We start from the raw sequence: 19,243 nt of genomic DNA, 5'->3' as shown, positions 1-19,243 counted from the left end.
AATAGAGAAATAATGAAACCAAACACTAGTTCTTTGAGAAAATAAAATTGACAAAACTAGCCAGACAGGTGAGGAAAAAAGAACAAATTAGCCACATTAAGAATCAGAGAGGTGACCTCACTATGTATTCTGCAGAAATTAAAAGGATAATAAAGGCATCGTGAACAACTTGATGCCAATAAATTTGATATCATCAATGAAATGTACAAATGTCTTGAAAGACACACATCACCAAAGCTCACTCAAGAAGAAATAGATACACTAAATAGCCATCTGTATCTATTAAAACAATTGCTTTTTTAAAGATCTTTCCACATAGAAAAACCGCAGTCCCAGACAGCTTCACTGGTGAATTCTACCAAGTAATTAAGGGAAAAATGATACAATTTCTATAGAAACTTTTCAAATAAATTGGAGAGGAGGGAATAATTCCCAACTCATTCTATGAAGCCAGCATAACCCTGATACCAAAACCAAAAATATTACAGGAAAAAAAGGAAAAACTATTGATCATATCCCTCATGAATATAGATGTAAAAATTCTAAACAAAATTTAGCTAAACCAAAAAATAAAAAAGATAGATAAAACATCATAACTAAGGAGGTTAAACCCAGGAATTCAAGGTTGGTTTTACATTTGAAAACTCAGTGTAATTCATCATATTCACAAACTAAAAAGAAAAATCATGTGACCATTATAATAGATGCAGATGAGGCATTTGACAAAATCCAACATCCATTTTCTGACAAAAACTCTCAGTTAACTAGGTATTGAAAGGACCATCCCAAACCTGATAAAAGGCATCTATGAAAAACCTACAGCTAATGTTATACTTGGCAGTGAAATACTTAATTTTTTTTCCCTGAAAATCAGAAACAAGACAAAGATGTCTGCTGTCACCACTTCTATTCAACACTGAAGCAGAGATTCCAACCAGTGCAATGGGCAAGAAAAAAAAAAAGACATGTTAAGATTAGAAAGGCAGAGATGACATTGTCTTTATTCACAGATGACATGATCATGAATCATGTCCACAGTTCCTCAACTTCCCCAATTTAAATATTCCTTTTATTATTCTCTTATGGCTCTTTGGTTTCTTTGCATTTACCACAATTTTCAACTATATTTGCGTAAATTTGTTATGTTTCTCCTACTTGATTGTAATTTCCCATGAGCGTAGGGACAATGACTGTTTTCTTCAATCCATATTTGGTACTTAGCACAGTACCCAGAATAACAGAAATTAAATGGACATTTCTTGAATGACAGAATGAAGTTTTGTTTTTCAATGAAATGCATTCTCAGTTTATTAGAAATCTTCTCTATATAGAACAAATCATTGTTGAGGGTTTCAGATAGTCAATCTTTGACTATATTATTTCAGTAAATGTGACTAATTATAAACTACTTAAGTCAAATATATTTAAAGCTTATAAATAAGCACTGTATGTTTAATTCTTGAAGATAAATTCTATTTTGCTCTTTTAAAATATGTAGTTACAAGGTGTTTGCACTAATCATACAACTTGATTATAATCAGTCATTCATTCAATAAATATTCATACATCTATTGAACGAGATCACAATATCTTAATAATCTAACATCATTCAAAGACATAAAATGACAAGTTATTAATTCTCAATTGTTTGTGAATCTATTATTCATATTAGCCCTTTTAGAAATTTAAGTCTCTTGATACTGCACAAAGTGTTGTTCTTTTGTACTCATCACTAGTGATTACAATACAGGCATTAATATGGGGATGAAGCTCATACTAACCACTTTAATTACTAACAAAATATTATTTTATAATCTAGAATATATGTACATTTTTCTTGCCAATAAATACCTCTAAGAAGAAATCTCTCATTAAGAATGCCTGTCCTTCACAGCGAAAACAGTGCTCGGAGGTCAATTTATACCAATAAATGCATACATACAAAAAGAAGAAAGGGCCAAAATTAAAGAACTGTCCCTACAACTTGAACAAATAGAAAGGGAACAAGAAGACACCCTCAGGCACCAGAAGGAAACAATTAAGCTATTGGCACTGGGATGGATTGGCCAGACTGACTAAAGAACTATAGGAAAGGAAACAAATAACCCGAATAAGAAATGGGATGGGCCATATCACAACAGACCCAACTAAACTAAAAGAATCGTATCAGATCACTATGAAAAATTGTATTCTAATAAATTTGAAAACCTAGAAGAAGTGGATCAATTCCTAGAAACATACAACCTACCTAAACTAACGCAAACAGAAGTAGAACACCAAAGAAGACATTCAGGTAGCTAACAGATACATGAGGAAATGTTCACAATCATTAGCCATTAGAGAAATGCAGATCAAAGCTACAATGAGATTACCTCTCCCTCCAACAAGGCTGGCATTAATCCAAAAAACGCAAAATAATAAATGTTGGAGAGGTTGTGGAGAGACTGGAGCAGTTATATACTGCTGGTGGAAGTGTAAAATGGTACAACCACTTTGGAAATTGATTTGGTGCTTCCTTAAAAAGCTAGAAATAGAACTACCATACGATCCAGCAATTCCACTCCTTGGAATATATCCTAGAGAAATAAGAGCGTTTACATGAACAGATATATGCATACCCATGTTCATTGTAGCACTGTTTACAGTAGCAAAAAAATGGAAGCAACCAAGGGGCCCATCAACAGATGAATGGATAAACTATGGTATATTCACACAATGGAATGCTATGCATCAATAAAGAACAGTGTTGAATCCGTGAAACATTTCATAACATGGAGAAATCTGGAAGACATTATGCTGAGTGAAATCAGCCAATTGCAAAAGGACAAATATTGTATAAGACCACTATTATAAGAACTGGAGAAACAGCTTAAGCAGAGAAGAAAATATTCTTTGATGGTTATGAGGGGGGGAGGGAGGGAGGAAGGAAGGGAGAGGGGTATTCACAAATTAGATAGTAGATAAGTTTCATTTTAAGTGAAAGGAAAGACAATACACAATACAGGAGAGGTCAACACAAATGGACTAAACCAAAAACAAAGAAGTTTCCTTAATAAACTGAACACTTCAAAGGCCAGTGTAGCAGAGGTGGGGGTTTGAGGACCATGGTTTCAGGTGACAACTAAGTCAACTGGCATAATAAAATCTATTAAGCAAACATTCTGTATCCCACTTTGGAGAGTGGCGTCTGGGGTCTTAAACACTAGCAAGCGGCCATCTAAGATGCATCAATTGGTCTCAACCCACCTGGAACAAGGAAGAATGCAGAACACCAAAGAGACAAAGTAATTATAAGCCTAAGAGACAGAAAGGACCACATAAACCAAAGACTACATCAGCTTGAGACCAGAAGAGCTAGATGGTGCCCAGCCACAACTGATGACCGCCCTGACAGAGAACTCAACAGAGAAACCCTGAGGGAGCCAGAGAGCAGTGGGATGCAGACCCCAAATTCTCATAAAAAGACCAGACTTAATGGTCAGGCTGGGACTGGAGGGACCCCGGAGGCCATGGACCACAGACCTTCTGTCAGCCCAGGGCAGGAGCCATTCCCAAAGCCAACTCTTCAGTCAGGGATTGGACTGGAATAGGGGATGGAAAATGATACTGGTGAAAAACAAGCTTCTTGGATCAACTGGACACATGAGACTATGTTGGCACCTCCTGTCTGGAGGGGAGATGAAAGGGCAGAGGGGGCCAGAAGCTACCTGAATGGACATGAGGAGAGAGAGTGGAGGGAAGTACTGCACTGTCGCGTTAGAGAGAGCAATTAGGAGTGTATAGCAAGGCGTATGTAAATTTTTGTATGAGAGACTGACCTGATTTGTAAACTTTCACTTAAAGCACAATAAAAATTAATTAAAAAAAAAAAAAAAAAAAGAACGTCTGTCCTTGACTTTATCTCCCAATCTCTGTTTTCCTCAATTCCTTATAGGAACCTCTGTAGCTTCAAAAATCTGTAGGCTCAGATCCATTCCAAACCTTGAGCTAATTCACATAGAGATGAAAGGATATAAAGTCTGTGCTCCTTTTCTCTCTTTTATCTTCTCTATTCCAGTACCTTGTATTATTTTCTTCATAATGCTTAAAAAATTACTTATTAGTTTGTGTTGACTATCCTTCTCCTTAGAATGTAGTTAAAAGAGCAAGGATATTACATGACTTGTTTATCTCTGTATTTCCTATACCTAGACCACCAGCAGGGATTGACTAACGAAATGAACAAATAAACTAAAAAACAAAACCAACAGCCATCAAGTCAGTTCCAACTCATTGCGACCCTACAGGACAGGGCAGAACTGCCCCATAGAGTTTCCAAGGGGCACCTGCTAGATTCAAACTGCTGACCTTTTGGTTAGCAGCCATAGCTCTTAACCACTACACCACCAGGATTTCCAGAATTACCATATGACCCAGCAATTCCACTTCTAGTTATAAATCAAAAGACTTGAAAGCAGAGACTCAAACAGATACTTGCACATCAATGTTCACTGCAGCATTATTCCCAATAGCAAAAGGTGGAAGCAACCCAAATGTCCATCAACAGACAAATGGATAAACAAAATCTGGTATATCCATACAATGGAATATTACTCAGCCAGAAAGAGAAATGAAGTTCTAACGCATGCTATTATATGGCTGAACCTTGAAAACATTATGTTAAGAGAAATAAGCCAGATGCAGTCGGACAAATATTTTATGACCCCATGTCTAAGGCTGGGTTCTCTAGAGAAGCAAAACCAGTAAAGCATATAAATATACACAGAGACTTGTATCAAGGAAACAGCTCGCGTTATTTTAGAGGTTGGAATGTCCCAAGCCCGTGGATCTGGATAGAGGCTTCTTCCAATTCATGCAGCCGCAGAAGCTGGCGAACCCAAGATCAGCAGGTTGGAGGGCAGGCCTCTCACTCACAGGCTGTGAAGTTCAAGGAAATTCCAAGATCGGCAGGCAAGATTTCACGGTTTCTCCTGGTTCACATAGCTGCAGGGCCTGGTGAACCCAAGATCAGCAGATTGCAGAGCAGACTCTTGCTCTTAGGCTGTGAATATTGATGAACCCCAAGATTGACAGATAAGCTGCTAGCTCAAGTCCCAAGAAACAGAAGTCAGACAAGAGGCAGATACTAGATCCAGAACAAGCCAAAAACCCTGGCAAGGCAAGCAGGAAGTAAGTGGTGGAGAGCAGGGAGAGGAAGGCTGAGGGGGCAGTGAGCCGCCACAGGCCCTGTCCCCGCCAGTACCACTCAGCAGGTTTCATCATGGGAGTGATCACATATCAAATTTCAACAGGGAAGTGATCATAACATTACACAGCTGCAAAAACACTGAGAATCATGGACCAGCCAAGTTGACACACAATCTTAGTCATCACACCCCACTTACGTGAAATACTTAGAACAGGTAAATGAATAGGGACAAACATTTAGTAGTGATTTCCAAGGGCTTGGGGTTAGGAGGAATGGGGAGTTATTACTGAATGGGTACCGAGTGTCTATTTGGGATGATGGAAAACTTCTGAAAATGGATAGTGGTAGTGGTTGCACAACATTGTGAATGTAATTAATGTCACTGAATTGTACACTTACATTTTGTTGCATATTTTTCAACACAATAAAAATGTAAAAAAAAAGATAAAACGGCAAATTTCCATTACGTATATTTTACCAAAATCAAGCAAAATAAAGACATAATGAAGAAATGTCTAAGTCTGGAATTAACTTAAGTCATTTTTCCAGACTCTAATAGCCTAGTCCAAATTGCCTCACTAGTCCTAGAACCCTGCTTCAATGTTCCGGAGAACATCCCTAATGTCTGCTTTGTCCCAGAGCTTCAGCACCCATAGCTCTCCACTATTCTGTTGTGTCTAACTCCCTCCTTCTCAGTGTTGACTAGCTATGCCTAAGCCTCAGCCTACATCTATGCTTTTGCTCCTGCATCTTCCTATGTAAGAATCAAACATCTCACCTCTAGGCCACTGACTGGGGTCAGGCAAAGAACGGGAAATACTTTTCAGAACTCTCCCCTACTTTTGCATGCCCAAATACTGAGCAGTGCCCAATCGACATGGAAGAATTTAATATTCACACATTCAACAAATATTTACTGACCACTTTTTTTTACTACATGCCAAGCACTGTTGTAAATGCTAAACATACTGTAGTAAATAAAATAGGCAAAGTTCCTATTCACACGGAGCTTATTCTCTAGCAACGGAGAAGGATAATAAACAAATCTGTACATAACAAAATGTCAGGTAGTGCTAAATGCTTTGAAGAAAAATAAAGCAAAGAGAGAATATAGTGATGCTGTTAACTGCTGTCAAGTTGACCCCTGACTCATGGTGACCCCATGCATAATGATATGAAACACTGCCTGGTCCTGCGCCATCCCCATGATTGGCTGCAAATTGGACTGTTGCAATCCACAGGGTTTTCACTGGCTGATTTTCAGAAGGAGATTGCCAGACCTTTCTCTCTAGTCCATCTCAGTCTGGAAGTTCCACTAAAACCTGTTCGGCATCATAGCAACATGTAAGCCTCTGCTGATAGATGAGTGATGACTGAGAGGGTGTACTGGCTGGAAATCAAACCTGGGTCTCCCACATGGAAAGCGAGAATTCTACCACTGAACCACCACTGCCCCCACAGACAGTGACTAGAGGGTGCTATTTTACAAACTGTGGCCACAGGTTTTCTCTGAATGAAGTGAGAGTATGACCCATTTGGATATCTGAGAAAAGAGTGTGATCTAGACAGAAGAAACAACAAATGCAAAGGACGTGAAGCAGATTATCCCTGTAGGGACTACTGTATACATTATAATAGAACTTGCCATGCTCTTTGATCATGTTGGCCTGAAATAGCAAGCCCTAATAGCTAGGTTAGGTTCCTCCTTTGTAAGTTGGTTGCTGTGATGGTTAAGACTGTGTGTCAGCGGGGAATACAGGGTGGAAAGGAGGAGTGTGCTATCACATTAGGCAAAGAGCAGCTGGGGGTAAATGGCAAGCTGTGTATAAGTTTTTGTATGAGAGACTGACTTGATTTGTAAACTTTCACTTAAAGCACAAAAAAAAAAAAAAAAAAGATTGTGTGTCAAAGGCCAAAGTCCATTAATTAGGGAAAAGACAGTCTCTCTAACAAACGGTGCTGGCATAACTGGATATCCATCTGCAATAAAATGAAACAAGACCGATACCTCACACCATGCATAAAAACTAAGTCAAAATGGATTGAAGGCCTAAAAATAAAATCTAAAACGATAAATATCATGGAAGAAAAAATAGGGACAATGATAAAAACCAAAAACCAAACCCAGTGCCATCAAGTCAATTCCGACTCATAGCGACTCTATAGGATAGAGTAGAACTGCCCCATAAAGCTTCCCAGGAGCACCTGGCGGATTCGAACCGCTGACCCTTTGGTTAGCAGCTGTAGCACTTAACCACTATGCCACCAGGGTTTCCAATACATGGCATAAACAGAATACAAAACATTACTAACAATGCACAAACACCAGAAGAGAAACTAGACAACTGTGAACTCCTGAAAATCAAACACTTATGCTCATCCAAAGACTTTACCAAAAGAGTAAAAAGAAAACCTACAGACTGGGAAAAAAAATTTGGCTATGAAAAATCCGATCAGCGTCTAATCTCTAAAATCTACAAGATATTGCAAAACCTCAATAACAAAAAGACAAATAACCCAATTTAAAAATGGGCAAAGGATATGAACAGGTACCTCATCAAAGAAGAGATTCAGGTGGCTAACTGATACATGAGAAAATGCTTATGATTATTAGCCATTAGAGAAATGCTAATCAAAAATATCATGAGATACCATCTCACCTTAACCAGGCTAGCATTAATTCAAAAAACACAAAATAATAAATGTTGGAGAGGATATAGAGAGACTGGAACACTTACACACTGCTGGTGTAGGAATGTAAAAATGGTACAACCACTTTAGAAAGTGAGCACTTCCAGCAGTGCATCCATTTGTTGAAACATCTCAATTGGCATTCTGTCAATTCCTGGAGCCTTGTTTTTCACCAGTGTCTTCAGTGTACCTCAGATGTCTTCCTTCAGTACCACCAGTTCTTGATCATACACTACCTCATGAAATGGCTGAACGGCAACCAGTTCTTTTTGGTACAGTAACGCAGTGTATTCCTTCCATCTTCTTTCGATGCTTCCTGTGTCATTTAATATTTTTCCTGCAGAATCCTTCAATATTGCAACTCAAAGCTTGACTTTTTTCTTCAGTTCTTTTAGCTTGAGAAACGCTGAGCATGTTCTTCCCTTTTGGTTTTCTATCTCCAGGTTTTTGTACATTTCATTATAATACTTTATCTTCTCAAGCCGCCCTTTGGAATCTTCTCTTTGGCTCTTTGACTTCATCATTTGTTCCTTCTGCTTCAGCTACTCTATGTTCAACAGCAACTTTCAGAGTCTCTTCTGACATCCATTTTGATATTTTCTTTCTTTCCTGTCTTTTTAATGACCTCTTGCTTTCTTCATGTATGACCCTCTTGATGTCATTCCACAACTCATCTGGCCCTCAGTCGTTAGTGTTCAATTTCACAAATCCATTCTTGAGATGGTCTCTAAATTCAGGTGGGATATCATTAAAAAAAAAAAAAAAAATTTTTTTTTTTTTTTTTTTTTTTATCACTAAGGCCATACTTTGGCTACTGTGGGCTTGTTCTAATTTTCTTCCACTTCAACTTGAACTTTGCATATGAGCAGCTGATGGTCTGTTCCACATTTGGCCCCTGGCCTTGTCCTGACTGATGATATGGAGCTTTTCCTTTGTCTCTTTCCACAGATGTAGTCAATTTGATTCCTGTGTATTTCATCGGGAAACCCTGGTAGCGTAGTGGTTAAAAGCTATGGCTGCTAACCAAAAGGCTGGCAATTTGAATCCACCAGGCACTGCTTGGAAACTCTGTGGGTGAGTCCTACTCTAGCCTATAGGGTCACTATGAGTTGGAATCTACTCGACGGCAATGGGTTACGGCAATGCGTATTCCATTTGGTGAGGTCCACATGTATAGTCACCGTTTATGTTTTAAAAAAAGGTAATTGCAATGAAGAAGTCATGGGTCTTGCAAAATTCTATCATGTAATCTCTGGCATTGTTTCTATCACCAAGGTCATATTTTTTAACTACAGTTCCTTCTTCATTTCCAACTTTCACGTTCCGATCAACAGTAATTATCAATGCATCTTGATTGCACGTTTGATCAACTTCAGACTGCAAAAGTTGGTAAAAATCTTCAATTTCTTCATCTTTGGCCTTAGTGCTGGTATGTAAATTTGAATAACATTTGTGTTAACTGGTATTCCCTGTAGGCGTGTGGATATTATCCTATCACTAATAGCAATGCACTTCAGGAAACATCTTGAAATGTTCTTTTTGACGACGAATGCAACGCCATTCCTCTTCAAGCTGTCATTCCCAGCGTAGTAGGCCACATGATCATCTGTTTCAAAATGTCCGATACCAGTCCATTTAGCTCATGAATGGCCAGGATATCAATCTTTTTGTATTCCATTTCATTTCTGATGACTTATAATTTTCCTAGGATTATACTTTGTGCATTCCATGTTCTGATTCTTAGTGGATGTTTGCAGTTGTTTCTTCTCATTTTGAGTTGTACCACATCAGCAAATGAGGGTCCAAAAAGCTTGATGCCATCCACGTCATTAATGTCGACTCTACTTTGAAGAGGCAGCTCTTCCCCAGTTGTATTTTGAGTGCCTTCCTACCTGAGGGGGTCATCTTCCAGCACTGTATCAGACAATGTTCTGCTGCTATTCATAATGTTTTCACTGGCCAATTTTTTCTGTCTGTGTTAGTCTGGAAGCTCCACTGAAACCTGTCCATTAAGGGTGGCTCTGCTGGTATTTCAAATACTGATGGCCAAGTTTCTAGTATCACAGTAACACGCAAGCCACCACAGTACGACAAACTGATGGACAGATGGTGACCACAGATCAAGGGTAAGAGATTACACAGGGTGTGAATGCCAGGAGGTTGGGATAATTAGGGGCCATCTTGGAGTCTGCCTGTTACGATAAGACATACCATGCTTCGTTCAGATCAATACTAGTTATATAAAAGTCAAATGGTGAATGTCATACAATTGTCTTCCACACAACTACTTTTCAAATACTGCTATGTTCTCTGCTATATTAGTCCTTGACAATTCAAAAGAATGAGGCAAAACAAAATCAGTTTTACATAAAAAATATCATTGTTTAATGTATTATTGGGGGAGAAAAGGTCAAAATATAGAAACAGACCAGAAGTAAAATAAGAATACCAGAATAAACTATGGGTAAACCCTCTGGTCCAAGTTAATGAGTTTTTCCATTACTCTTTTTAGTCTTCCACTAAGTGAGCAATGACTTTTCCTTCTAAGTCCTGAAACTTACTTGCTCCAAGAAATATATTAAAAGCAAATAAACATTTATTTGAACGAAAACTAATTATAAATACATTTTTATTGAGGATTAATAATTCTTTTGATTTAATTTTTCTAATTATAATTTAATAAAGCTAAGCTCAGGACAGAAATACAACAGAACTTTTTAAAATGCAGAATAACCCCATTTAGGATTAACAGAGATTAAATACAAGTTTGGAACTCAGAATGTGATACAAAAACTAAGAAACTTCATAGAGTTCACAGCCAGATATTTCCAGACAATTATTCTATCCTACTCTCATATTTTTTCTTTTTTACTCTCATATAGGAGTTGTTAAGTATTTCATTTTACTTGGATTCATAATCAATGCTCATGGAAGCAGCAGTCAAGAAATCAAATTATGCATTGCATTGGGCAAATCTGCTGCAAAAGACCTCTTTAAAAGTGTTGAAAAGCAAAGATGTCACTTCAAGGACTAAGGTGCGCCTGATCCAAGCCATGGTGTTTTCAACTGACTCCTATGCACGTAGAAGCTGCACAATGAATACAGAAGACCAAAGAAGAAATGGTGTCTTCGAATCATGGTATTGATGAAGAATATGGCACAGATTGCCAGAGGAATGAGCAAATCTGTCTTGGAAGAAGCACAACCAAAAAGCTCCTTAGAAGCAAGGGTTCCAAGACTTTTTCTCACATACTTTGGGCATATTATCAGGAGGGACCAGTCCCTGGAAAAGGACATTATGCTTGGTAACATAAGAGAGTCCACAAAAAAGAGGAAGACCCTTAATGAGATGGATTGACACAGTGGCTGCAACAATGGGCTCAAACATAATGATTGTGAGGATGGCGTAGGATCAGGTAGTGTTTTGTTCTGTTGTACATAGGGTCGCTATGAGTCAGAACTGATTTGACAGCACCTAACAACAGCACAATATCATATATTTCTATTTCTATAAGTATACGTGGAAATAAACTTGTCTGCCATTAAGGCTCAAGTCTAGAACTTAAATGTGGTTGAGAAAATCACAAACAAAATCTGAAAATCTTTTAATAGCACCGATACAAAGCTATAGAATTCCGTACCAACTGGGTATACATTCTATACTTTAATCCTTTTACCTGACCCATATCACTTCATTTTAGCAGGAATATAAAGCCTATACAGTTTTTTCCAATCTACTAACAACCTAACCCTTAACCCACTCATGATGTGAAGATGACCACCGTCCCGATCTCACAGAAAAGTAAAGATACCAAAAAAAAAAAGAAAAAATTCCTTCAACTTTTCAACATCCCTTCCCTCTATAAATGTTTATAGTCTCCAACTTTCTTAATAGGAACAAATGTTCACTGTAGACAGTGATAAGTGCTTTGGAGAAAAATAAAGCAAGGTAAGTGGGAGGAGACATTCTAGAAAAATCATCAGATTACAAAGAGAAATTATGTTTTTTATTTCAAAGGGTTCAAATGAGGAATGTGTATTTCGATTGCTTCTACCGAAAAGTTTAAAAAACAAATATGTATCATATCTTAACAGGTTAGTGAACAAATATTATTATCTGGAAGCTACGATAGAAAAATAACAGCAAGAGACTTAGAAATCATTTTGGAAATAACCAATTAAAGAGGTAGGTTTCCTACAGAAGCGAGTTTGAATCTTGGCGGTGACCAGGTAAGGCTTTTTTCCTTTTGAATAAAGTTAAATTCGTTTTTTGTAAAACTCCTGGAAGATACTTTCTAAGCAGAATTTCTTTCTTTCTACTAAGCATGAACATTTACAATCAGAAAGAACATGTTCCTAACTAGGAAAATTTCCCTTTAGATATTTTCTGCCAAAATACTACTTACTTAAACAATCTGTTACATTGTGTATAATCGTCAACCCTGCAGACGGTTGTGATTCCTTAATATCGCCTATCTATAATTTTAAGAAGTACTACAGTACACTTCAGGGACTGTATGTGCTATAAAAATGGAAGGTGCTTTACAAACAACTCCTTTTGGAGTTTTCCCAAAGGAAGTTATTAAAGTAATAATGCTACCAAAAGTAGCAGGCTACTCTTGAATGTGAAATGTTAAAGAGGCTTCTGCCTAAAAAGACTGTATTCCCTTTCTTTGAGTACAAACACAAGTCAGATAGGTGTATAAGATATAAACAAAAATATTCACCAGAGTCAGCAATTAAGAAGTACTTCCCAGTGTGGTACAAGTCTTTTGTGATCGGCTGCTAACCTAAAGGCTGGCTGTTCTAATTCACTTGGTGGGAAGAAAAGTCTGATGATCTTCTTCTGTGAAGATTACAGTCAAGAAACCCTAAAGAGCTATTCTACACTGTAATACATGAAGCTGCCATAAGACGGAATCGACTTGAAGGCAAAACAACATCATTAGTCTTCAGGCTACTTACTGGAAGTCAAAAGCACAAGAAAATATGCCTGCACACTCAGTAGACTGGCTAAAATTGAAATGACTGACAATGTCATGGATTGATGAGGATGTGGAGCAACTGGAATTCTCATACACTGCTGATGGGAAAGCCAAATGGTACATCCACTTTGTAAAATACTTTGGCAGTTTTTTATAAACATACACAGGTCAGGGAATTTCACTCATGTATCTACCCAAGAGAATAAAGATACATGTCTACAAAAAGTCTTGTATGTAAAGGAGTATGGTAAAAAAAAAGAAAAAATATTTTGTAGATCATATTTGGGTAAGCAACTTTTAATTTATGATACAGATACTTCATTTGTTCACTCATCAAATCTTCATTTTTAACACTAAGAGAAACACCTTAAAGGCTGCATTTTAATATCTTTTACTTAAGTATTAAAATAACTCTAGAAGCATTAACTAAATTCTTCAACATCTATGGTTTACACCCTCTAACACAGGAAAAATTTAGACAGAGTTCTTCCATGTTTGAATGATGGAGGATAAACCTCTTATTCTGGAGACTTTTATTCTAAATACTAATTACAAAAAAAATATTAAGAATTGGTTTATTGTTTATAAAATTATTATACAGCTAAGAGATTCTAGATTAAACATCTAGAAGCATTAAGCCTGGAGCTCTAAAATAAAAATAAAATGTTTTACAAACTAACAAAGCAAAACTTCTTGACAGCAAATATAAAAAGTTAACTTTGAAATGAACTTTTGCAAAATAATACACTTACAATTTGTTGCCATGTTAAATTGAGAAGAAAGTGCTTGAGTAACTGAATTCCAAAATGTGTATAAAATTTCAGATTGTCCATCCTGTGAATGACAAAAATTTATTCAGTTATTTTAAAGAAATTATAATAGATATAATGAAACATGGAAAATTTCTTTAAAACTTATATAAATGAAAATTTCTAGGACATCAAACTATCAAACAGTGGGATTATTAATTAAGTGGAAATGTACAGATGACTCAAATCATTTCTCATGTTCAGGTCATTATTCTGCTCTGCCACTTACTAGCTGTGTGACCTTGGGTAAATTGCTTAGCCATTCTGTGCCTCAGTTCCTCATCTGTAAAGTAGATAATAAAACCTACATCGCAGGATTATTGTTAGGATTAAACAAGTTAATAAAAGTAAATTTCTGGACCAGTGACTGACATGATAAGCCATCAGTGAATGTTAGCTTTCACTGCAACTATTATCATCATCATCCTTTGATATATAGAAGGCAATCTGTGTGAACATGACAAAACGATGCACAAAGCATGCTTAGACCAAAAACGACCACAGGAAATAAGAGAACTGCTAAAGCCTAGATACAGTTTAAATAAAAACAAAAACAGGATTACTGTTTGGTTTAGCACAATACTTCCTTCAACTTTGAATATATATTTGAAAATGTAATCACTGAAAAGAAAAATATTAGTTCAAGTATCATTGTTAAGAAAAGACAAAAGTACTTTTAAAAAAATTTTTATTTATGTTGTTGAGAATATACACAGTAAAACATACAGCAATTCACCATTTTCCACATGTACAATTTGGTGACACTGATTACATTCTTCAAGTTGTACAACCATTCTCACCATTCTTTCATCCACCATTGAGTTGTTCTTCCCCCATTAACATAAACTCATTGCCCTCTGAGGATCCTATGTAATCTTTTGAGTTACTGTTGTCCATGTGAACCCATATAGGTAGCTCTGAAAACAGCATTATGTTCAAGGCAGGTATTTTTTCACTAGGTAAGCTGAACTACTGTTCCATTTTAAGAAGGATTCAGATATTTTCGATTTAAGGTTTAAAGATTATCTCAGGGCCATAGCTTCAGGGGTTCATCCAATCTCCATGGCTCCAGAAAGTCTGGAGTCCATGAGAATATGAAATTCTGTTCTACACTTTCCCCTCTTTGATTAGGGTTCTTCTATAAAATCTTTGATCAAAATGTTCAGTAATGGTAGATGGGCACCATGCAGTTCTTCTGGTCTCATGGCAAAGGAGGCATTTGTTCATGGAGGCAATCAGCCATGCACTACATCTCCTCCTCCTGTCCCTGACTCTTTCTTCCTCTGTTGCTCCAGGTAAATAGAAATCAATTGTCATGCCCTGGATGGCCACTTGCAAGCTTTAAAGACCCCAGTCACTACACAATGAAGTAGAAGGTAGAAAGGAAGCACTAAACATGGTATTAGGCCAATTAACTGAGGTGTCCCATGAAAACATGACTACAAAGCTCCAAATCAAGGAGTGAAATCCTATGAGGTATTTGGTGGTACATAACCAGCCTCAGCAGCTACTCTTTTTTTTTTTTTTTTCCTTATCATTGTTGGAAATATGTCTATCACCCAACTTTTGCCAATTCAGCTTTTCGGGTGTACAACTTATTGACACCACTTACAGTAAATGGCTGCACAACCCTACCCTTAATCAGTGATCTTTCCATCACCGTAAACCAAAATTCAGTACTCCATAAGCAATACCTCCCCCTGTTTCCTCTCTCTTTCACTCCTGGTAACCACTAATAAACTTTAGTCTCTATACATCTGCCTTTTCTTATCTTTTATATAACCCAAAAAACCAAAACTACTGCCACTGAGTCGATTCCAACTCATAGCAATCCTATAGGACAGAGTAGAACTGCCCTATAGCGTTTCCAAGGAGTGCCTGGTGGATTCAAACCACTGACCTTTGGGTTAGCAGCTGTAGCACTTAACCACTACACCGCCAGGGTTTCTCTTTTATATAAGTGAGGTCATATAATATTTGTCCTTTTGTGACTGACTTACTTTATTCAGCATAATGTTTTCAAGCTCCTTCCACATTATAGCATGTATCAAGAGTTCATTTCTCCTAACACAGTACTTTAACACTGTTAAAATGGGACAGCATTCCTAGAAATTTTACCAAATACTTTCAAGATATTTACACATGTATGACATATAATATCAAATTGCCAATGCTGTAACTTTTTTAAAAAATTATTGTGGTGTATATATATATAAAACATTTGCCATTTTAATCATTTTAAAATGCACAATTTAGTGGCATTAAGTACATTCAGCACATTGTGCAACTATCACCACTATCCATTCCAAAAATTTTCATCACCTCAAACAGAACTCAATGCACCTTTAGCAATAACTCTTCAATCTTCCCTCCCTCTAGCCCCTGATAATCAGGAATATATTTTGTCTCTATGCATTTGCCTACTCTAGATATTTCATATAAGTGAGATCATACAATATTTGTCCTATTGTATCTGACTAATTTCACTTAGCATAATGTTTTCAAGGTCTACCATTTTTGAAGTACAAAAATAACAATTTCATATGGTTCCACCTAATAATAAAAAAAAAACCTAATAATAATAAAAATAATAGCATATATAAAATATGACTGCTATCATAAAAAAGAATTAAGACGCTCATTAACTCTGTTTTACTTTGTACTTGTAACAAATGGAATTTTAATTCTGGATAGTATAAATGACCAAAACAACCACTGAAAAAATGCTGATTTTTGACTTTACATCTATGCCCACTTCCATTTTCATTATTAGTTGTTTTTGTTTAATAAGTCTTTTGGCTCTGAATTTACTCGTGGGCATTGTATATTGTAAAAATGGCAAATCAAATAATTGTTTACCTCTTATACAATGATCGGAAAATAGATTGAGTTCCAAAATTTTATGCAATATGCGTATTATGTATCTCATATCCTAAAGTAGATTTTTTTCATATTGGAAAAGTATCATTTTATGCCTGATTTTCTATTAACTGGGTGTAAACTTTATTTTATTGCCCGTTATACACTCAGCTACATGATCATGTAGATTTCCTTAATGGAAACACAGGCTATTAATAGAGTTTGTAATATTAAACAGTCCTTACATTGCTGACGTGAATCCTACTTGTTTAGGTAGATAATTCAGATAATTATTTAAATATATTGTTGAAATCAATGCTATCACACCTGAGAATTTTGTATTTCCATTTTAAGCAAGATTGACCCAAGTTTTCTTTTTTCAGTGTAAGTACATGTGAGTGTAAAAGTATATAGTTATTAAACTTTGGAAACAGGGTTATGCATGTTTTATAAGATTAATGAGCTACTCCTTTTAAAGTTTTATTTTAATATATATTTTGGGATAATTATAACTGTCTTAGTTATCTAGTGCTTCTATAACAGAAATACCACCAAGTGGGTGGACTTTAAAAAACAAAAGTTTATTCTCTCACAGTTTAGGAGGCTAGACATCTGAATTCAGGGCACCAGCTCTAAGGAAGGTTTTCTCTCTGTGTCAGTTCTGGGGGAAGGTCCTTGTCATCAATCTTCCCCTGGTCTAGGAGCTTCTCAGCACAGGGACTCCAGGTCCTAAGGACATGCTTTGCTCCTGGTGCTTCTTCCTTGGTGGCATGAGATACCATCCCTCTGCTTGCTTCTTCTCTCCTCAGATAAAAGGTAATATAGGCCACATCCCAGGGAAACTTCCCTTATATCTGATCGGGGCTGTGGCCTGAGTAAAGGTGTTGCATCCCACCCTAATCCTCTTTAACATAACCTAATCTTGCTTCATTAACCACAGACAGAGATTAGGATTTACAACACATAGGAAAATCACAACATATCAGAAAATGGTGGACAACCACACAACCTAGCCAAGTCGATACACATTTTTGAGGGACACAATTCAATCCATAACAATAGCCTAAGATATTTTTCCTATTTTACTAGCTAAAAAAAAACACATACACACACAATATTTTTAACATTTTGATAACTTAAAACTCATTGTTTTATTCAAGTATTCTATTCCTTGAGCTAATTATATATACTCTGATAATTATCCATGTTATCATGAATTTCAAATTTGGTAATATAAAGTTTGTGTGATATTCTTTATTCTGTATACCAACTTTGTCTTGTCTGAAATTAATATTGCCACTATTGCTTTCATTTGAGAAATGTTTATCCATTTATTTTTATTCTTTCTATGATGTTTCTTTTTGATGTGACTTTTACAAATAGCACACATTTTACTTCTATTTTAAAACACAATTTTTATTTTTTAATAAAAAATTACAACATGTTTAACTAATAGGTTGTTCTTGCTTTTATCATCTCATTTTATGCTTTCTATTTCCTTTGTTTTTGGCTTTTGTTCTGTAAGTTATTTTTGTTTGCTTTTCTCTTCTCTAGTGATTTGAGTACTATAGATCCTGATTTTAATTCTACCAAAGTTACCTTTACAGGTTTTTTTTCAGAAACTGTTTTGATGTCATATTTCCTACTTTTTGAAGGCAAAAATGAAAATATATCTTCTAAGGCTACCATTAACAAAAATTCATTTATAATTCTAATCTTCAGGAATTTATCAATTAAAATAAAAATCAAGATAAAGTCTCTATAGGACATGGTAAGCAAGTGGATAAAGAGGGTGAATGACTAGGAGGATGGAGATTGTTCAACCAAAATAGAGCTTCAGGAGGAAGAGGTGGGTGGCAAAAGGTTAGCTCACTTAGACCTTTGCTTCTGAATCTATAGGCCATCCAAGTACAGATGATCTAAGCTGCTGGATATAAAACTCCTGCTTAAGAGTACGATCTAGGCTGAAGAAATCAATTTAGGCATTATTAGCATTTGGAGGTAGTAGAAACTGTTAGAATATATGAGCTTTTCCTAGACTGCATATGGCATAAGAAGAAAAGAAGGCTGAGGATGGAATCCAATGAAACATTAAAGGCTGGTGGAGGAAATAATTCAAGTGAATAGAGAGGAATGGGTGGAGATAGTTATTCAAAAAAAAAAAAAAAGATTGGCCATAAATGAGTAATTGTTGGAGCTGGATTATGGGTGCATAGGGATTCAGTGTTCTATATTTTGTTATATATTTGAAATTTATAAATAAAATCTTTAAAAAGGTGGGCTTAGCGGAGGAAAAGGTGTCCGTGAAGGATTCTGAAGAGCACTAGTTTCTGTGAGGGAGGAGATCATTAAGGCAGAAAAAAAAAAAAAAAATAGTGCTATCGAGTCGTTTCTGACTCATAGCGACCCTATAGGGTTTCCTAGGAGCGCCTGGCAGACTTGAACTGCCGACCATTTGGTTAGCAACCATACTATTATGGCAGAAGAAATGGTCAATTAGCTCAGAGGGGTTAAGCAAAATAGGGCCTAAGAAGTAGCCTGAGGATTTGGCAGTTGGGTCAGTACAGTGTGCTTAGCAAGAACTGTTTCAGTGGAGTAGAACCTTGACTTCAACGGTTTGGGGCAAAAGAGAGACAAGGAAGTCTAAATAATTAGTAGCTTACTGAAACCTGGGAGTGAAGGGAAAAGTACTTAGAGGTAGATATAAGACC

The 19,243-nt window shown here is 36.4% G+C and overlaps 1 protein-coding gene across 1 annotated transcript in view; it reads right to left on the bottom strand.

The window, feature by feature from the left end:
• COG5 (component of oligomeric golgi complex 5) overlaps nucleotides 1-19,243 on the bottom strand; it is a 317,777-nt gene that overhangs the window by 96,778 nt on the left and 201,756 nt on the right. Inside the window, exon 11 of the mRNA XM_049893477.1 lies at nucleotides 13,617-13,698. Coding sequence (XP_049749434.1) covers nucleotides 13,617-13,698 — 82 coding nt within the window. The remainder of the gene's footprint in view (nucleotides 1-13,616; nucleotides 13,699-19,243) is intronic.

Source organism: Elephas maximus, chromosome 8, assembly GCF_024166365.1.
Source record: "Elephas maximus indicus isolate mEleMax1 chromosome 8, mEleMax1 primary haplotype, whole genome shotgun sequence".
Classification (NCBI taxonomy): Eukaryota; Metazoa; Chordata; class Mammalia; order Proboscidea; family Elephantidae; genus Elephas; species Elephas maximus.
The sequence above is the reverse complement of the archived record's forward strand: the minus strand, read 5'-3'. Positions and strand labels throughout refer to the sequence as shown.